The sequence below is a fragment of the Peromyscus eremicus genome, chromosome 15, assembly GCF_949786415.1.
Source record: "Peromyscus eremicus chromosome 15, PerEre_H2_v1, whole genome shotgun sequence".
NCBI lineage: Eukaryota > Metazoa > Chordata > Mammalia > Rodentia > Cricetidae > Peromyscus > Peromyscus eremicus.
Genome location: NC_081431.1, coordinates 71901930 through 71917637, shown reverse-complemented (window position 1 = coordinate 71917637; position 15708 = coordinate 71901930). Strand labels below are relative to the sequence as shown.

Sequence of the window (15708 nt, the reverse complement as noted above, 5' to 3'; positions counted from 1 at the left end):
GCAGCTGTGACTAATGGCTGCCCATTTAGCTTTGGAGGACTACAAAATAAACAATGTCTTAGAAACCAACAGTACACCGTAGCAGAAAAAATGTAAAATAAGCAGCAACACATTTATATATGGAACAGAAAGTAACCTTATGGTATCTACTCCAAACAAATTCACCTAGGGCATGAAAATATGGGCTGGAATACATGGGTTGTTGTTTCTGTCAACATAGAGAAGTTTATTATAATAACTGCTACTAAGAGAAAGCAAAATCCATGAAAAGTAAGAATTGTGGTAAAAAGCAGAACCTGAAACATAGAATTTTGGGGTTGATTTCCTGTATTCTTAAAATTGATGAAATTATCTCTTAGCAATTAGCCCTCAAAAAAGTTTTAAGATTCTGTAAATTTCTTTTTATGTCTATAATTCTCTAAGAATTTCATAAAAGTCGATACAATTTGTGATCACACTGAGACAGACACAAATGAGTGTCTGTCAACAGATCGGTCATTTCATGTCTGATAAACTCAATCACTGAAGTGTACTAACGCAGCTGTTTGACTTGGAGGGAGCACCACAATGACTGTTCCAGGAATGGCAGGTGGATGGCTGGTGCACATGTGGGACGTGAGCAATGTCGACACAGAGTACTTGCTTTGTGGATGCAGCACCTTGCATGAAAGCAGACTGTGGGATCATTTAGGTATGATTTGCAGTATTACTGAGATGTTTATTCCATCAAATATTTATCATCATATATTTATTATAAATGACTTAAATACAAATTCATCAGAACTACAAAATAAGTACTACAAAGAGCCTGTAAACATATCCCACATTTGTGGTATAAACAACTTACATGAATTCAAAACTACTTTGGCAACTTTACCATCAGACTATTCAAAACAGACATTAGATAGCATATTGATATAAATTAGTGTTTCCTTCTCTTTTCCTGATAAACAGGCCATACTTCAATTTTATCACATGTTCACATTATGAATATAAATTATTTTGTAAGTAGACCTAAGTTCTAAATCTCAGTTCTATGTTTTAAGTGCTTTAACGCTGCCTTCCTACCTGCAGTTCAGTTTGCTTACTGTATGTGTATCAGGCTAACTACTTCACAACAGCTTATGTCCATCTGCTAGGGAAGCACAACGAGCAAACTTGGCCCACGTCCTAATCAGCATCACTTTTGAAGCCTACTTTCAACCTCTAAGGGGTCAAAGTTCCCAGGTAGAAAGAGATAAAATTTACAAGCATTTATCATATTCACAATTTACTGAAGTTCTAGTCTAATATAGCAACACTAGATTGAGAATTAGAAAACTGGAAGATGACCAGATACTGTTAAATTAATTGCTGGGCCTCTGGTCCTTCCTATCGTAAGGAAATAGAGATTGGACACACATCTTTCACCTTCTTATAGATATCAAGTTGTAGTATCACTTCTAGTGAGACAAGAGATTTTTTTGCTCAAATAACAACTTAGACTTGGTCAGACCTGCCAAGAGATATAAACAACCCCATGGTCAAAAGTCCATTCCGTCTGTGCACACGTCTTTATGAAGCACACATGCAAACCAATGTACTGACGTTTTTCTGTGAAGGCATGTACAGTAGTACCCAAAACCTTCAAATAACTGTCCTTTTTTTTTTTTTTTTTTTTTTTTTTGGTTTTTCGAGACAGGGTTTTTCAATGTAGCCTTGGCTGTAGACCAGGCTGGCCTTGAACTCACAGAGATCCACCTGCCTCTGCCTCTGAGTGCAATTTTCATACATGTTACTTTTATTCTTAGGTCAAAATGATCAATCATTGTCCTTTCCCAGTTATTCACCTCAGTAGGTAACACAAAAGTTTTTCTTGGGCTGACTTTTGAATGGATGGAGGATTACAAGCACAATCTATTCCTTTTGTGAATGAACGTCTACTCCAAATACTCCTAGATACTAGAGTATCTAGGCGATGCTGATGAAAACCAGATGCTCAATAAAACACTGGAAAGAAACACAGAAAAATCATCTGAACTCAGAGAGTGAAAATTTTCACATTTACTTTTTAGCATGTACAAAAGCCCCTGATTCACCAATACTGATTTTTCACTTGTAAGAATAAATGCATTCTTTCTTGAGTTTGTCAGGGTGGCTAGTGAAATGGAAAAGTAGTTTAATTCAAGAAATTTGTTTTTTGTAACACAATATTAAATCAGTATGTATGAAGTCTAGCAGTACTTGGTATGAAAACTGCCATTATTTTTAGAAATCTAATTAGATTAATAAACTGATTAAATGCTTAGGTGTAAAGGACAGTGTTATATGTTAGAAAACTAGGAAAGTTTAGTTAGCATATCCACATTAACAATTTTTAAAGGTAATTGTAGCTTAAGGTCCTAACAAATGGTCTAAGGGCTGTTTTTACACTAAAATGCTGACGGGGGCGGCTCTCAGAGGAGAAGCTGAAGTGGAATTCTCCACTTGTCAATAATTTAAAGGCAGCAATGCTCACTGCCTACACCAGCGTTAACGACAGGTGTGAACAAAGCTGCAGATGAAAGAACCAGTGAACCCTGACACTGCCTTTAGCCTCCACCCAGCCTTCTCCTCCTGTCTCTGGCTGTCACAGTCTATCCACATGGCAAGGACAGACACTTCCAATGGAGACGAAAATCTGTACATGAAATAAAGTAGCTCTACAATGTACAGATCTCCAGCTTCATTTCCCTTTTAAACTTGTAATGATAGCCTCTATTACATTTGCCTCTGGTAGACAATGGAATGTCTGAGGGAAGCTACCGTTCATGAACTAGCTCATATTGTCTTGCATATGAAATCAGAATAGGAGAACTTCCATTTGACATAAAGATTATGTTTATGTCTTTCTTTAAAAAAATAAGACAAAAAATATTTGTAAAAGACAATTTATTTGGTACCCTGGCTATTAATGTTTAGGAACTTAACTTCTGAATTTTACTATTATGGATTCTGAATATGTGAATGGATAATTTAGATTTTACTAAAGATTTTTAAATGTATGGCACCCCTCCCCCAACTAAATAGCAGTCCAAACTATTTACCATTGGAACCTATGTTTTATTAAGACGACAGAAATACTCTGAAACCACTAGCAAATGTGCCTATTTTAACTATATCCATATAAAACAACATTTGAGTAGGTGAGCAAATTCTCACATTAAATTGGGCAATTTTGAAGCTCTATCTCCACAGATTTAAAAACAAATGAAGCCAACAAGGAAAATACACACATCTGTAATGGGAGTTGAATCTTCAGTCAAAATGGACAATCAAAAGCCTCACTACACATGCTTATAATTTTCTTGGCATATATGAACTAGATAATATAACTGTATACAAAAATGACAAGAAAACTTGCATTTTACTATTTTGGGGGTCACATTTAGAAGAAGTCAATAGTATTTAATTCCTTGTCTGAAGAATTCCAATGAAAAGACCATTGTGGCTAGGTGGTGGCAGCACATACCTTTAATCCCAGCACTCAGTAGGCAGAGGCAGACAGATCTCTGTAAGTTCAAGGCCAGCCTGGTCTACAGAGTGAGTTCTAGGACAGCCAGGGCTACAAAGAGAAACCCTGTCTTGAAATAAAAACCAAAAAAACCCAAAAAACAAAAACTAAACCAAAACAGAAAACCAACAAAAAACAAAACTGGAAAGAAAGAGCAGTGTGAAGAGCAGCCTGATATGAACGGGAATGAGTGCTGGAGGGCAACACTTCAGCTACAGACAGGAGGAAACCCAACCACTGAACTTTGTAACTGGAGCTTAGAGTATTAATATGTTGATCTCTAATGTACATGTTACATCACTTTTTAAGTTAGGAAATAAAGTAAATATGCAATTTGAAGAATAACCCCTCTTTTTCAGTAGGCTGCTGAACTTTAACGCCTGTTCCTCAGTAAAGGAATGTACAGGTTGTGAACAATTCCATAGCAGCAGAATGCACTCTCAGCAGAACACAGATATCCTGGCTTTTGTGGCAAAGTACAAGCAAGCACTGAGTAAGAATAGAATTTCCTTACCCTTCTTTGTATAACTCTCAAAATAAGAAGCTGTTTTTTACACTGTGAACTTATTAAAAATTCATCAAACTATGAGAATGTACAGTATACATACCTCCTATGGGGTCAAATGAGTGCCTTTTCATTAGACAAAGAAATCTCAAGGCACTTAAGGGGTTAAGACACGATACATGCATTCCTTTACATCAAGAATGTGAAATCACATGATTTGGAATAAGCCAACCTTATGATAAATATAAGTTACATTATTAAATCCAAGAAAATCCATAGATTCATAGATATAATTTTCTAAGATGCTGGTAATGGACATGTGCAGCATTTCCTGGGAACAGCCAGTTCCCCTTTTCTTCTCAACAGCAGGTCCCTACTGGGATGTCAGGAAGGTGTGCTGCATCCACAGGCAGTGTACTGGCTAATGTTGAGAATGGTATTGCTAACGGTTGAAAACTAAAATCCGGTAATCAGAAGAGTAAGTACATGAACCACTGGAAAGACCAGAGCAGATTCCTGATGTTTACTCCTTTTTGCTTTCAAGGTGCAGGTGTGTAACAGAGATGAGAATTCTGAGCCTTGTCTGGGGCAATTCTACCAGAGGGGACACATGGCACCACCTCAAAATTCCATAAGTTACCCTGAACATATTCAGTTTCCACTATTTGTTCAGAGCAAAGCACAAAATAGTCAAAATAGTGAGTTATAGGTTTTGAGTGACTTTTTTAAACATAAAGTGCAATAGTGCTGAAGTTTTCAAAGTTTGTTTGAGTTCTTCACTTTTTTGTGTGAGATGCCATTTCCTGCAAGCAGTATTATGGCACAATGAATGTAACAAAAATCAGTTTCCCAATACTTATCCCAACTGTTTTGTTTTCTTATTTATTTGATGTTGTTAAGGGTTTAACAAAGCCTTCTTCATATACTTTCAAAATAGCTTCACAGACAAATCTGTACTGACTCTGAAAAACATAAATAGAAAAGCAGAATCATTATAAAATCCACAAAATCAAAAACTAATAGCTCACTTGTCTTGTTTATTAGAAAGAAAGAAAGAAAGAAAGAAAGAAAGAAAGAAAGAAAGAAAGAAAGAAAGAAAGAAAAAGACAGACAGACAGAAAGAAAAGTAAAAAAGCACAGAGATACAATTTTTTCCAACAGATGGGCAAAAAGTTATAAAAAAACCACCTCATATTATACTTTGTTGGCAGACCTCAAGACATTGCTGGTAGGAATGTGAAAACACTGAAACTATAAACAGATATTTGAAAGCATCTAATAAAATGGTATTATTTTACCTTTGGATCAAGCAATCTCACTTCTAGAAAATCTAATTCAAAAAATAAACTTGAAAAGTAACTGAAAATATATACTCACTCTTTTAAAATAAAAAAAAAATTAGGAAACATTTAAGTTGCCATCAACTTGCTGTATAAAAAAGGTTGACAATCTACAGATTCAATGCAATCCCCATCAAAATCCCAATACAATTCTTCACAGACGTGGAAAGAAAAATACTCAACTTCCTATGGAAAAAACAAAAGACCCAGGATAGCTAAAAGAATCCCATATAATAAAGAAACCTCTGGAGGCATCACCATCCCTGACCTCAAGCTCTACTATAGAGCTATAGTAACAAGAACAGCTTGGTACTGGCATAAAAATCGACATACAGACCAATGGAATCGAATTGAAGACCTTGACATTAATCCAGGCACATATGAACACCTGATTTTTGACAAAGAAGCCAAAACTATACAATTGAAAAAAGAAAATATCTTCAACAAATGGTGCTGGCATAACTGGATGTCAATATGTAAAAGATTACAAATAGATCCATATCTGTCACCGTGCACAAAACTCAAGTCCAAGTGGATCAAAGACCTCAACATAAATCCAGTTACACTAAACTTAATAGAAGAGAAAGTAGGAAGTACTCTTGAATGCATTGGCACAGGAGATCACTTCCTAAATATAATACCAGCAGCACAGACACTGAGCACAACAATTAATAAATGGAACCTCTTAAAACTGAGAAGCTTTTGTAGGGCAAAAGACACGGTCAATAAGACAAAAAGACAGCCTACAGAATGGGAAAAAAACTTCACCAACCCCACATCTAACAGGACTGATCTCCAATGTATATAAAGAACTCAAGAAACTAGACATCAAAATACTGAACAATCCAATTAAAAAATGGGCTAAAGAGCTAAACAGAGAATTCTCAAAAGAAGAATCACAAATGGCTGAAAGACATTTAAAGAAATGCTCAACATCCTTAATCATCAGAGAAATGCAAATCAAAACGACTCTGAGATACCACCTTACACCTGTCAGAATGGCTATGATCAAAAACACTAATGACAGTCAATGTTGAAGAGGATGTGGAGCAAGGGGAACACTCCTCCACTGTTGGTGGGAATGCAAACTTGTACAACCACTGTGGAAATCAGTATGGTGGTTTCTCAGAAAATTGGGAATCGATCTACCTCCAGACCCAGCCGTACCACTCTTGGACATATACCCAAGGAATGCTCAGTCATACCACAAAGATACATGCTCAACTATGTTCATAGCAGCACTATTTGTAATAGCCAGAACTTGGAAACAACCTAGATGCCCGTCAACTGAAGAATGGATTAAGAAAATGTGGTACATATACACAATGGAGTACTACTCAGCAGTAAAAAACAATGACAGCATGAAATTTGCAGGCAAATGGATGGAACTTGAGTGAGGTAACCCAAACCCAGAAGGACAAACATGTTATGTACTCACTCATGAGTGGATTCTAGATATAAAGCAAAGAACAATCAGACTGCAACCCACAGAACCAGGGAGGCTATATAGCAGGGGGGACCCTAGAATGACTGTGGCTTATAATAAGTTTTGGTTTTACTCAATTACTGGGCAAGCCTCAATGCCTCAATGAAACATTTCACTATTTGGATAAGAATTTATACTGTATCAAGCTGATAATGGAAAAATAAATAAATAAATAAATAAATAAATAAATAAATAAATAAATTAAAAAAACAATGGCTGTCCTAATCAGCAACTGCAACTCTGCCTCTACCAGCAGCAATTTGGCAGCAAGGGCCATAGCCTGAAGGGATTGTAGTCCCTCAGGCACTGGTTCTTTCAAAGCTACAAGAGAATTTATCTAAATCTCTGTCCATCTAAAAAACTCAAGATTCAGAGGTTGAGGTGGAATTCTGCTCACTCAGAGAAGCTGAATAGCAAGTAGCTAATTTCTCCTTACTGACATCTCCCCAAAAATCAGGCATCCTTCTCCCAGCCCTCACTTAAAAGCCCTTCTCCACCTGGTTCCTCCCTACCACTTCCTGTCAGCTAGTTTTATTCAATCAAACAAATGTAATAGGTCTTTGCATCATTAAACAAATGGTCCAGAGCATAAACAAAAGTAAAACACCTTAAAATAATATTCTACCATATAGTCAGGGTTACAGGAGCAGAGTGTAAGCATAACAAGTTACTACTAACAACTTCCTGAAACAAAGACATGGTTGCAAGGTGGGCATAACAAGGTAATCATAGCAGCAGGTAGTCACAACAAGGTAGTCATGGGTGGTCAAAATAACTTTTTGAAACTATGGTAGGGTTGCAAGATTATTATTTTTTTAAAAAAACAAAACAAAACACCAAACTGTAATGAAAGCACACACATACATACACACAAACTGTGAGTCTATTATATATTGGTCAACTACTCCTGAACATGAGGCCTGCCCTCAAGTGGTTGATATATCCAATGTTACTCTATTGGAGAAAATTGATTTTCCCTCTCTCAGAGGTATAAATGACAGGAAGAAAGGTGTATCTGAATCTATTAATCTCATTTGACCCGTCCTCGTGACTTGTGGAAGAACTATTTCCATTCCTTTATTCTACATTCCTCTCAGCCTGGCTTTTGTCTCTGCTATTATGCAGAAGGAATAACCTAGAAATTCATCCCAGCAAGTTCCACTGGTTTTCCAACACTTTGTTGAGTGGGATTGGTAACAGAGGCTTTTGGGGGAAACACTTGGTCTCTAAGGATGGTATTATTTGTTGAAAGGTTTATAAAAAAGCAAAACAACAACAAAAGGCAAGGAGGGACTGGGGAGATAGACCAGAAGGTAAGAATATGTGAACAAGTATGAGCACTTGGATTCCTGTCTCCAACACCCACTTGAAAGGTTGGGCATTGATGGGGGTGTCAGGGCAGACACAGGAGAGCAATACGATTTGCTGGCTGCCAGCTGAGCTCCAGGGACAGTGAGACCCTTACTCATGAGAATCAAGTAGAGAGTGACAAAGAAGGACATCTAACAGCCTCCTCTGGCCTCCATACATACTTGCACATTTATTCTTTGTCTCTCTCTTTGTGCCACATAAAAAAATTAACATGCGCCGGGCAGTGGTGGCACACGCCTTTAATCCCAGCACTCAGGAGGCAGAGCCAGGTGGATCTCCATGAGTTTGAGGCCAGCCTGGGCTACATAGTTCCAGGAAAGGCACAAAGCTACACAGAGAAACCCTGTCTCGGAAAAAAAAAAAAAAATTAACATGCGAGGAATAAAATGTACATTTATTAAAAAAGGAGAAGGCAGGGAGATCTCTGTGAGTTCGAGGCCAGCCTGGTCTACAAAGCAAGTTCCAGGACACCCAGAGCTGTTATATAGAGAAACTCTGTCTTGAAAAATAAACAAAGAAACAAACACAAAAAGATAAATAAAACATATATTTAAAATCTTACTGTTGGTTTAGCTCTCCCCCCCCCCCCAAGACAGGGTTTCTCTGTGTAGTTTTGGAGCCTGTCCTAGATCTCACTCTGTAGACCAGGCTGGCCTTGAACTCACAGAGATCTACCTGGCTCTGCATCCCGAGTGCTGGGATTAAAGGTGTGTGCCAGGCTAGTTTAGCTTTTTTTAAAAGAAGAATATGATGAATCTTTAAAATGTTTTCATGAAAGGATGGAGGGAAAAGGGAGAAGGAGAGGGACAGAGATCAGACTCCATCAAATACAACCTTCTTCTTCATTTTTAATGATTTATTTACTTTGTTTCCCCCTGTGCATTGTTGTTGTGTCTGTGTGAGGGTGTCGGTTCCCCAGGAACTGGAATTATAGACAATTGTAAACTGCCATGGGGGTGCTAGGAATTGAATCTGGGTTCTCTGGAAGAGCAGCCAGTGCTCTTAACCATTGAGCCATCCCTCCAGCCCCTACCTTTCTATGTTTATAGATTTAAAATATAAAACTGACAATATCCTATAACAAATCAACATGCCTGTATCTAGCTGATGACATAACCAGTTATTTGGAGCAATTTTAAGACAGTAACTGACTATGTTTTGTAGTTACATCCAAGTTCAAAGAGAACTGTGGGAAACTAAGAACTCTTCATAACCATTCTGTGCATGTGATGTCAGCACTGTCATTTTGAAACTGTGACATGTGTTCTTGTTAAACAAGGAGAAAAGGGTAAAGAAAGTTAAGTAAAAAATACCATTGCTGAATTCATATTACATCATAAGTGTATTTTCCTATCTCTGACAATTTAGAGAAACATATCAACAATAACAATACCCCATCCAAACACTCAGAGAGTAGCATCTAAAATAATTTCCCAATAAACAGAACGAAGAATTATTGGAAAATTACTGTTTCCAAATCTAGGGCATAAAATACAAAGCCTGGCTTAGCAATGTTTTTTGACAGCAAGGAAGTTGCTAAAGTTATTATGGTCCTGAGAAAAGGACTTAGGAACCCAGCATGAGGCTCCCACTGGCCAAATCACAGGATCATTTTGGGCATCATTGAGAAAAGTAACTAGATATGGGTTGGAACACATCAAATATGTTTACATACACAACTTCTTTTTTCTTTTTGATTCTTTTTCTTCTTCGAGACAGGGTCTCAATGTGGTGATAATTTATTTGTGCTCTAACAAATAAAGCTTGTCTGAAAATCAGAAGGAGGAGCTAGCCACTAAATAACCATAAAGGTCTGGAGTCTGTATAGACAGACAGGAACTGATAGAGCTGGGCGGAGAGACGAGCTCGCTCTCTTTGGGTGGAGCATTCTGTAGGGGTAAGAACTAGTGGCTTGCTGGGTGGTGGTGGCGGCGGCAGCGGCGGCGGCGGCGGCGGCGGCGGCGGTGGTGGCGCACGCCTTTAACCCCAGCACTTGGGAGGCAGAGCCAGGCAGAACTCTGTGAGTTTGAGGCCAGCCTGGTCTACAGAGCGAAATCCAGGACAGGCACCAAGACAGGCACCAAAACTACACAGAGAACCCTGTCTCGAAAAAAAACTTAAAAAAAAACTAAAGAAGAAGAAGAAGAAGAAGAAGAAGAAGAAGAAGAAGAAGAAGAAGAAGAAGAAGAAGAAGAAGCAGCAGCAGCAGCTCTACTTCTCTGATCCTTCAGCATTTAGCACAATATCTGACTCTGGGTTTTTTATTAGTAAGACCGTTTAGCAATTCGTGTTACATCTGGCACCTTGAACTCACAGAGCTCTGTCTCTGCCTCCAGAGTCCTGGGGATTAAGGGCATGCATCACTACAACCAGCTGGATGCACAGTCTTTAAATTGTACTAAAACAAACAAAAGTCAGTTGCTGGCACTGACTAGTGAGCTGACACTGAAAATCTAGGCTGGGGAGCTCAGTGACAGAGCACTTGTGCAGCATGTGTGATGCCCTGGATTCCATGCCAGCATTGTAAAACACAGTAACAAATAAAACAGCACTTGTAAATCAAGGGAAAGAATCAAGTATTTATCTTTAAAGAATCATTCTAGGAGCTGGAGAAATGGCTTAGTCCTTAAGAGCACTTGTAGTGATATATTGTGCACCCTAATAAACTTGCCTGAGGATCAGAGGACAGAGCCAGCCACTAGATTAGACATAGAGGCCAGACAGTGGTGGCACACACCTTTAATCCTATCACTCGGGAGGCAGAGATCCATCTCTGTGAGTTCAAGGCCACACCAGAAACAGAGCCGGCAGTAGTGGCACACACCTTTAATCCCAGTACTGGGAAGCACACACACCTTTAATCCCAGGAAGTGATGTCTGGGCAGAGAAAGGTATATAAGGTGGGAGGAAACAGGAACTCACCCTCTTTAGACTGAGGATTTCATAGAGATAAAAACTAGTTGTTGGCTGTTCTGCTTCTCTGTTCTTTCAGCTTTCACCCTTATATCTATCTGTCTTTGGGTTTTTTATTAAAAGACCATCTAAGATTTGAATAAGCACTATCTACTTTTCCAGAATGTCCTGGGTGCAATTCCCAGCACACACTCAGTAGCTCATAGCCATCTCTAACTCCAGTTCCAGGGAATCTGATCCCCGCTCTGGCCTCCAGGGCCACCTGGCACACACATGTTGTACATACATACATGCAGGTGAAAGCTTTATACACAGAAAATAAAAATAAATACATCTTCTAAAGAATCATTCTATTTAATAAATGAAGTAGCTGAACATGAATTTGGGAGCAACCCAGTAAATGCTAAAACCAAGCAAACGCACAGAATGCCATTCCTCCACAAACCCAATGAATAACGGATAGAGGTATATATCACCCAAGGGTGCCAATATCACAAAAAGAATGATAATCAAACATCATGTGCTTTCTGAGGAAAGAATTACCAACCTGAACTGTTTAAGCCTATGGCTCCATCTGTCACTTTGAGGAAATACAGACAGCAAGCACTACCTTGAGGAAATAAACCAAACCATCAGAGACTTTGGGAATGATAATAACACAAGTAACTCAGTTTGTTCATTAAATGAAATGGAAAAACAAAACAAACAAACAAAAAAATGACAGAAGGTACAGGAGGAGGTTTTTGACTAAAAGAAATTTAGAACTTAGAAGACATATAAACTAATTCAAATGTGCAGGCTTGTGGTGGTTTGAAAGAAAATGTTCCAAGTGAACAGCACTATTAGGAAGTGTGGCTTATCGGAGTAGGTGTGGTCTTGTTGGAGCAAGTGTGTCACTGTGGAGGCGAGCTCTGAGGTCTCATATATGTTCAAGTTACACCCAATGAAATAGACCACTTCCTGTTGCCTTCAGACCAAGAAGTAGAATTCTCGGCTACTTCTCCAGCACCATGTCTGCCTGTATGCCACTATGCTTCCCAAGATGATAATGGACTAAACCTCTGAACTGTAAGCCACCACCTCAATTAAATGTTTTTGTTTATAAGAGTTGTCATGGTCATGGTGTCTCTTCACAGCAATAGAAACCCTAACTAAGACAAGGCCATTATTTGAACTAAAAACAATCATTCTGATTGTTATGACCCATCAACTTTACTTCTGGGTACAGATCTGAAAGAAAACAAACTGCAGTCTCAAAGAGATAGTCTATATACCCTCCATCATGGCAGCTTTATTCATAATAGTCAAAAGCTAGAAACAAGCCACATGCCCACCATCAGAGAAATGATCAAACAAAATGTAGTATATGAAACAAGGGCATATGGTTCATCTTTGAAAAGAAAGGAGATTCTGACACGGCTACAAACTGGGTCAACTATGAAGATATTTATCTGAACTAAGGCAGTCAGAAGTAGATAAGTACGTATGAATACTTCTATGATACATCAAACTCAGAAACAAGAAGTAGAATGGTGGTTACTAGAGGCTTGGGAGAATGGGTATGAAGAATTGTTTAACGGGTATGAAAAAATCCTAGTTTGATAGGCTATATATTCAATACGACTGAAATGCATACATAAAATATGGTTAAAATGGTAAGTTTTGTTATGTGTATTTTATCACAATTAAAAAGGGGGGGACCCAAAACCTTTGTGCACCTGACTTCACCCCACCTGAGCCACACTCAACCTCCAGGCCCAGACCAACCCAATGTGCCCTGGCAGATCCTACTTCGTCAGCACCCTTCCAAATCCTCAGATCTAGTCTAGATCCTACATCTAATGCCTAGTCTGATGCCTAGTCTGATGAGCCCCTACCACAATGTCCCCAGTCTCCAGCCTCCTGTATGTCAGCCTAATCCCCTGCATCCACCTGACTTCATCCCATTCTCACCATATCCAAACTTCAGGTCTAGTCTGACCTGCACATCCTATGCTGTGTCCATATCAGACACAGAATAAGTGAAAATTCTGTAAAGTTCTGAAAATTCATAAATATGAAAGAAAAATGAAAACCCAAGACAAAGTCTATCAGTCTCTGCCAAAATATAGCAGTCCTATAGATTAGTCCTATAATGTCTAATGAGAATTACCTAGATGAAGCCCAGGACCCAGAACTTAAAAGAACAATCATAGGCCAGGTGTGGTGGCAAATATCTTGAATCCCAGCACTTTGGAGGCCAACCTGGTCTACAGAACGAGATCCAGAACAGCCAGGGCTATTACACAGAGAAACCCTGTGTGTATGTGTGGTGGTGTTGGGGACGACACATGACAAAACAAAAGAAAAGAAAAGAAGATACAATGAAATAACTCAATGAACCTGAAGAAAATAAACTTAAAGAGAATAAATGCCTGAGTGTTGCACAAGAAAAATACAAATAAGGCTGAATGAACCAAGATAATATACAGGGTTGGAAAACTAAGGTTCAATTAAGGGAAATAATAAAGAGAACTCAAACTGGAATGAAGTTGGAATTGGAAAACTTAGTAACCCAATTAGAAAAGTCAGAAGGCCTTACAAATGGAATGGATCAAAACATAAAGAAAAAGTACAAAAAGCCACGAGAGAAAAAATACAAGCCACATATAAAGAATAATAGATTATTTTTCAGTGGAAACCAGCAAAACTGTCAGCTAAAGTTGAAAGAGAAAGAAAAACTTTCCATGATACAAATAGGCAAAAAGAATTTGTGTTCAACAAACCAGCCCTAAAGAGAATACTGGAAGCAATACTTAGGCCTGAAGAAAGGAGTAAGCATAGAAAGAAAGAGACCGAAGAAAGGAAACAAAGCTATAATTCCTGAATCACAAGGTACAACTAACAATACAAACAGCTAAATAAATAAATAAATGAAATGACTGCAATCAATACCCACCTTTCAATAACAACTTGAAATATCAATAGCCTCAACTTTCCAATCAACAGACACAAAAATCTATCCTTGGTTGTCTACAAGAAACTTACCTTGGCTTTAAAGATAAGTACCACTTTAAAATAAAAGGATGGAAAGAAGAATTCCAAGCAGTGGGACCAGGAAGCAAGCAGGCATTGCTATCCTAATACATGACAAGACAGACTTTAAAACTAACCAGAAGAGGGCCGGGCGGTGATGGCGCACGCCTTTAATCCCAGCACTCGGGAGGCAGAGCCAGGTGGATCTCCGTGAGTTCGAGGCCAGCCTGGTCTACAGAGTAAGTTCCAGGAAAGGCGCAAAGTTACACAGAGAAACCCTGTCTCGAAAAACCAAAAAAAAACAAAAAACAAAAAAAAACAAAAAACAAAAAACAAAAAAAAAAAACCTAACCAGAAGAGATTAAGGATACTTCATTCTAAAGGGAACAATTAACCAAGAAGACATTACAATCCTCAACATAACTGCACCAAACTCTGGGGCACTCAACTTCATAAAAAGTGTATTACACAGATTAATATCAACCTATTAATATTAGGTGAGTTTAATGCCACACTTTCTCCAATAGACAGGTCATCTGGTGAAAAAATAAACATCAGAATTAAATAACATCATACATCAAATGGACTTAACAGATAACTACAGAATATACCACCAAATACTAAAGAATATATATTCTATTCCACAGCCCATGGAAGTTTCTCTGGAATAGACTATCCTGGAACACAAAACAAATCTTAACAAATTAAAAAACCTGAAAGAATTCCATGTATCCTATCTGACTTTCATGAGATAAACCTCACTGACAGTAAACAAATCTCTCCTAAGCACACTAACTCATGGAGATCAAACCACTGAATGACACCTGGGGCAAAGAAGAAGTCAGAAAGACATTTTAAAATCTCTGGAACTAAATGAAAATGAAAACACAAACTATTAAAACCTCTGGGTCTCATTAAAAGCAGTCCTATAAAGAAGATTTATAGCTACAAGCAACTACATTAAATGTCAGAGCACAAATTAATTAATGACTAATGATGTGCAGCTCAAGAACTTGTATAAATGAGAACAAAACAAATTCAGATCTAGTATATGGCAAGAAATAATAAAAATCAGAGTAGAAAATCATGAAATAGAAACAAAATAATACAAAGAATCACTGAATCTAAGAGTTGTTTTTCTGAGAGAAAAACCTAGATTCCCACCAACAAACATGCTGAGAAAGAGATCATGGGTATGCCCTACTCACAAGAGCCTCAAAGAACATAAAGTATCTAGGAATAAACCTAACCAAGGACCTCTACAACAAAAAAATCAAAAAATATACCAGACTTCATTAAAGTTAAAAACATTTGGTTATTTATTTATGTGGTGTTGGGTACTTAATTCCTAACCTAAATTTGGGTCTTAAACGACACCATTAAGGAAAAACAAAGTAAAATAAAACAAAACAACAACAACAAAACTCCCCTACAAAAGAGCCAGCAAGCTAGATAACCCAAGTTTGGTCCCTGGGACGCACAAGGAGGAAAAGAGAACCTACTTCTGTAAGTAGACCCCTGACTTTTACAGGTGAGCCACTGCATA

At 38.1% G+C, this 15708-nt stretch overlaps 1 protein-coding gene across 4 annotated transcripts in view; it reads right to left on the bottom strand.

Annotated features, from left to right (window-relative positions):
• Positions 1 to 4901: 4901 nt before the first annotated feature.
• The window catches only part of Ptpn4 (protein tyrosine phosphatase non-receptor type 4), a 184403-nt gene continuing 173596 nt past the window's right edge, over positions 4902 to 15708 (bottom strand). For all 4 annotated transcript variants that reach the window (XM_059280465.1, XM_059280468.1, XM_059280467.1 and 1 more), the window contains one exon: positions 4902 to 4999. In XM_059280465.1, the coding sequence (XP_059136448.1) occupies positions 4916 to 4999 (84 nt within the window). In that variant the 3' untranslated portion in view covers positions 4902 to 4915. The remainder of the gene's footprint in view (positions 5000 to 15708) is intronic.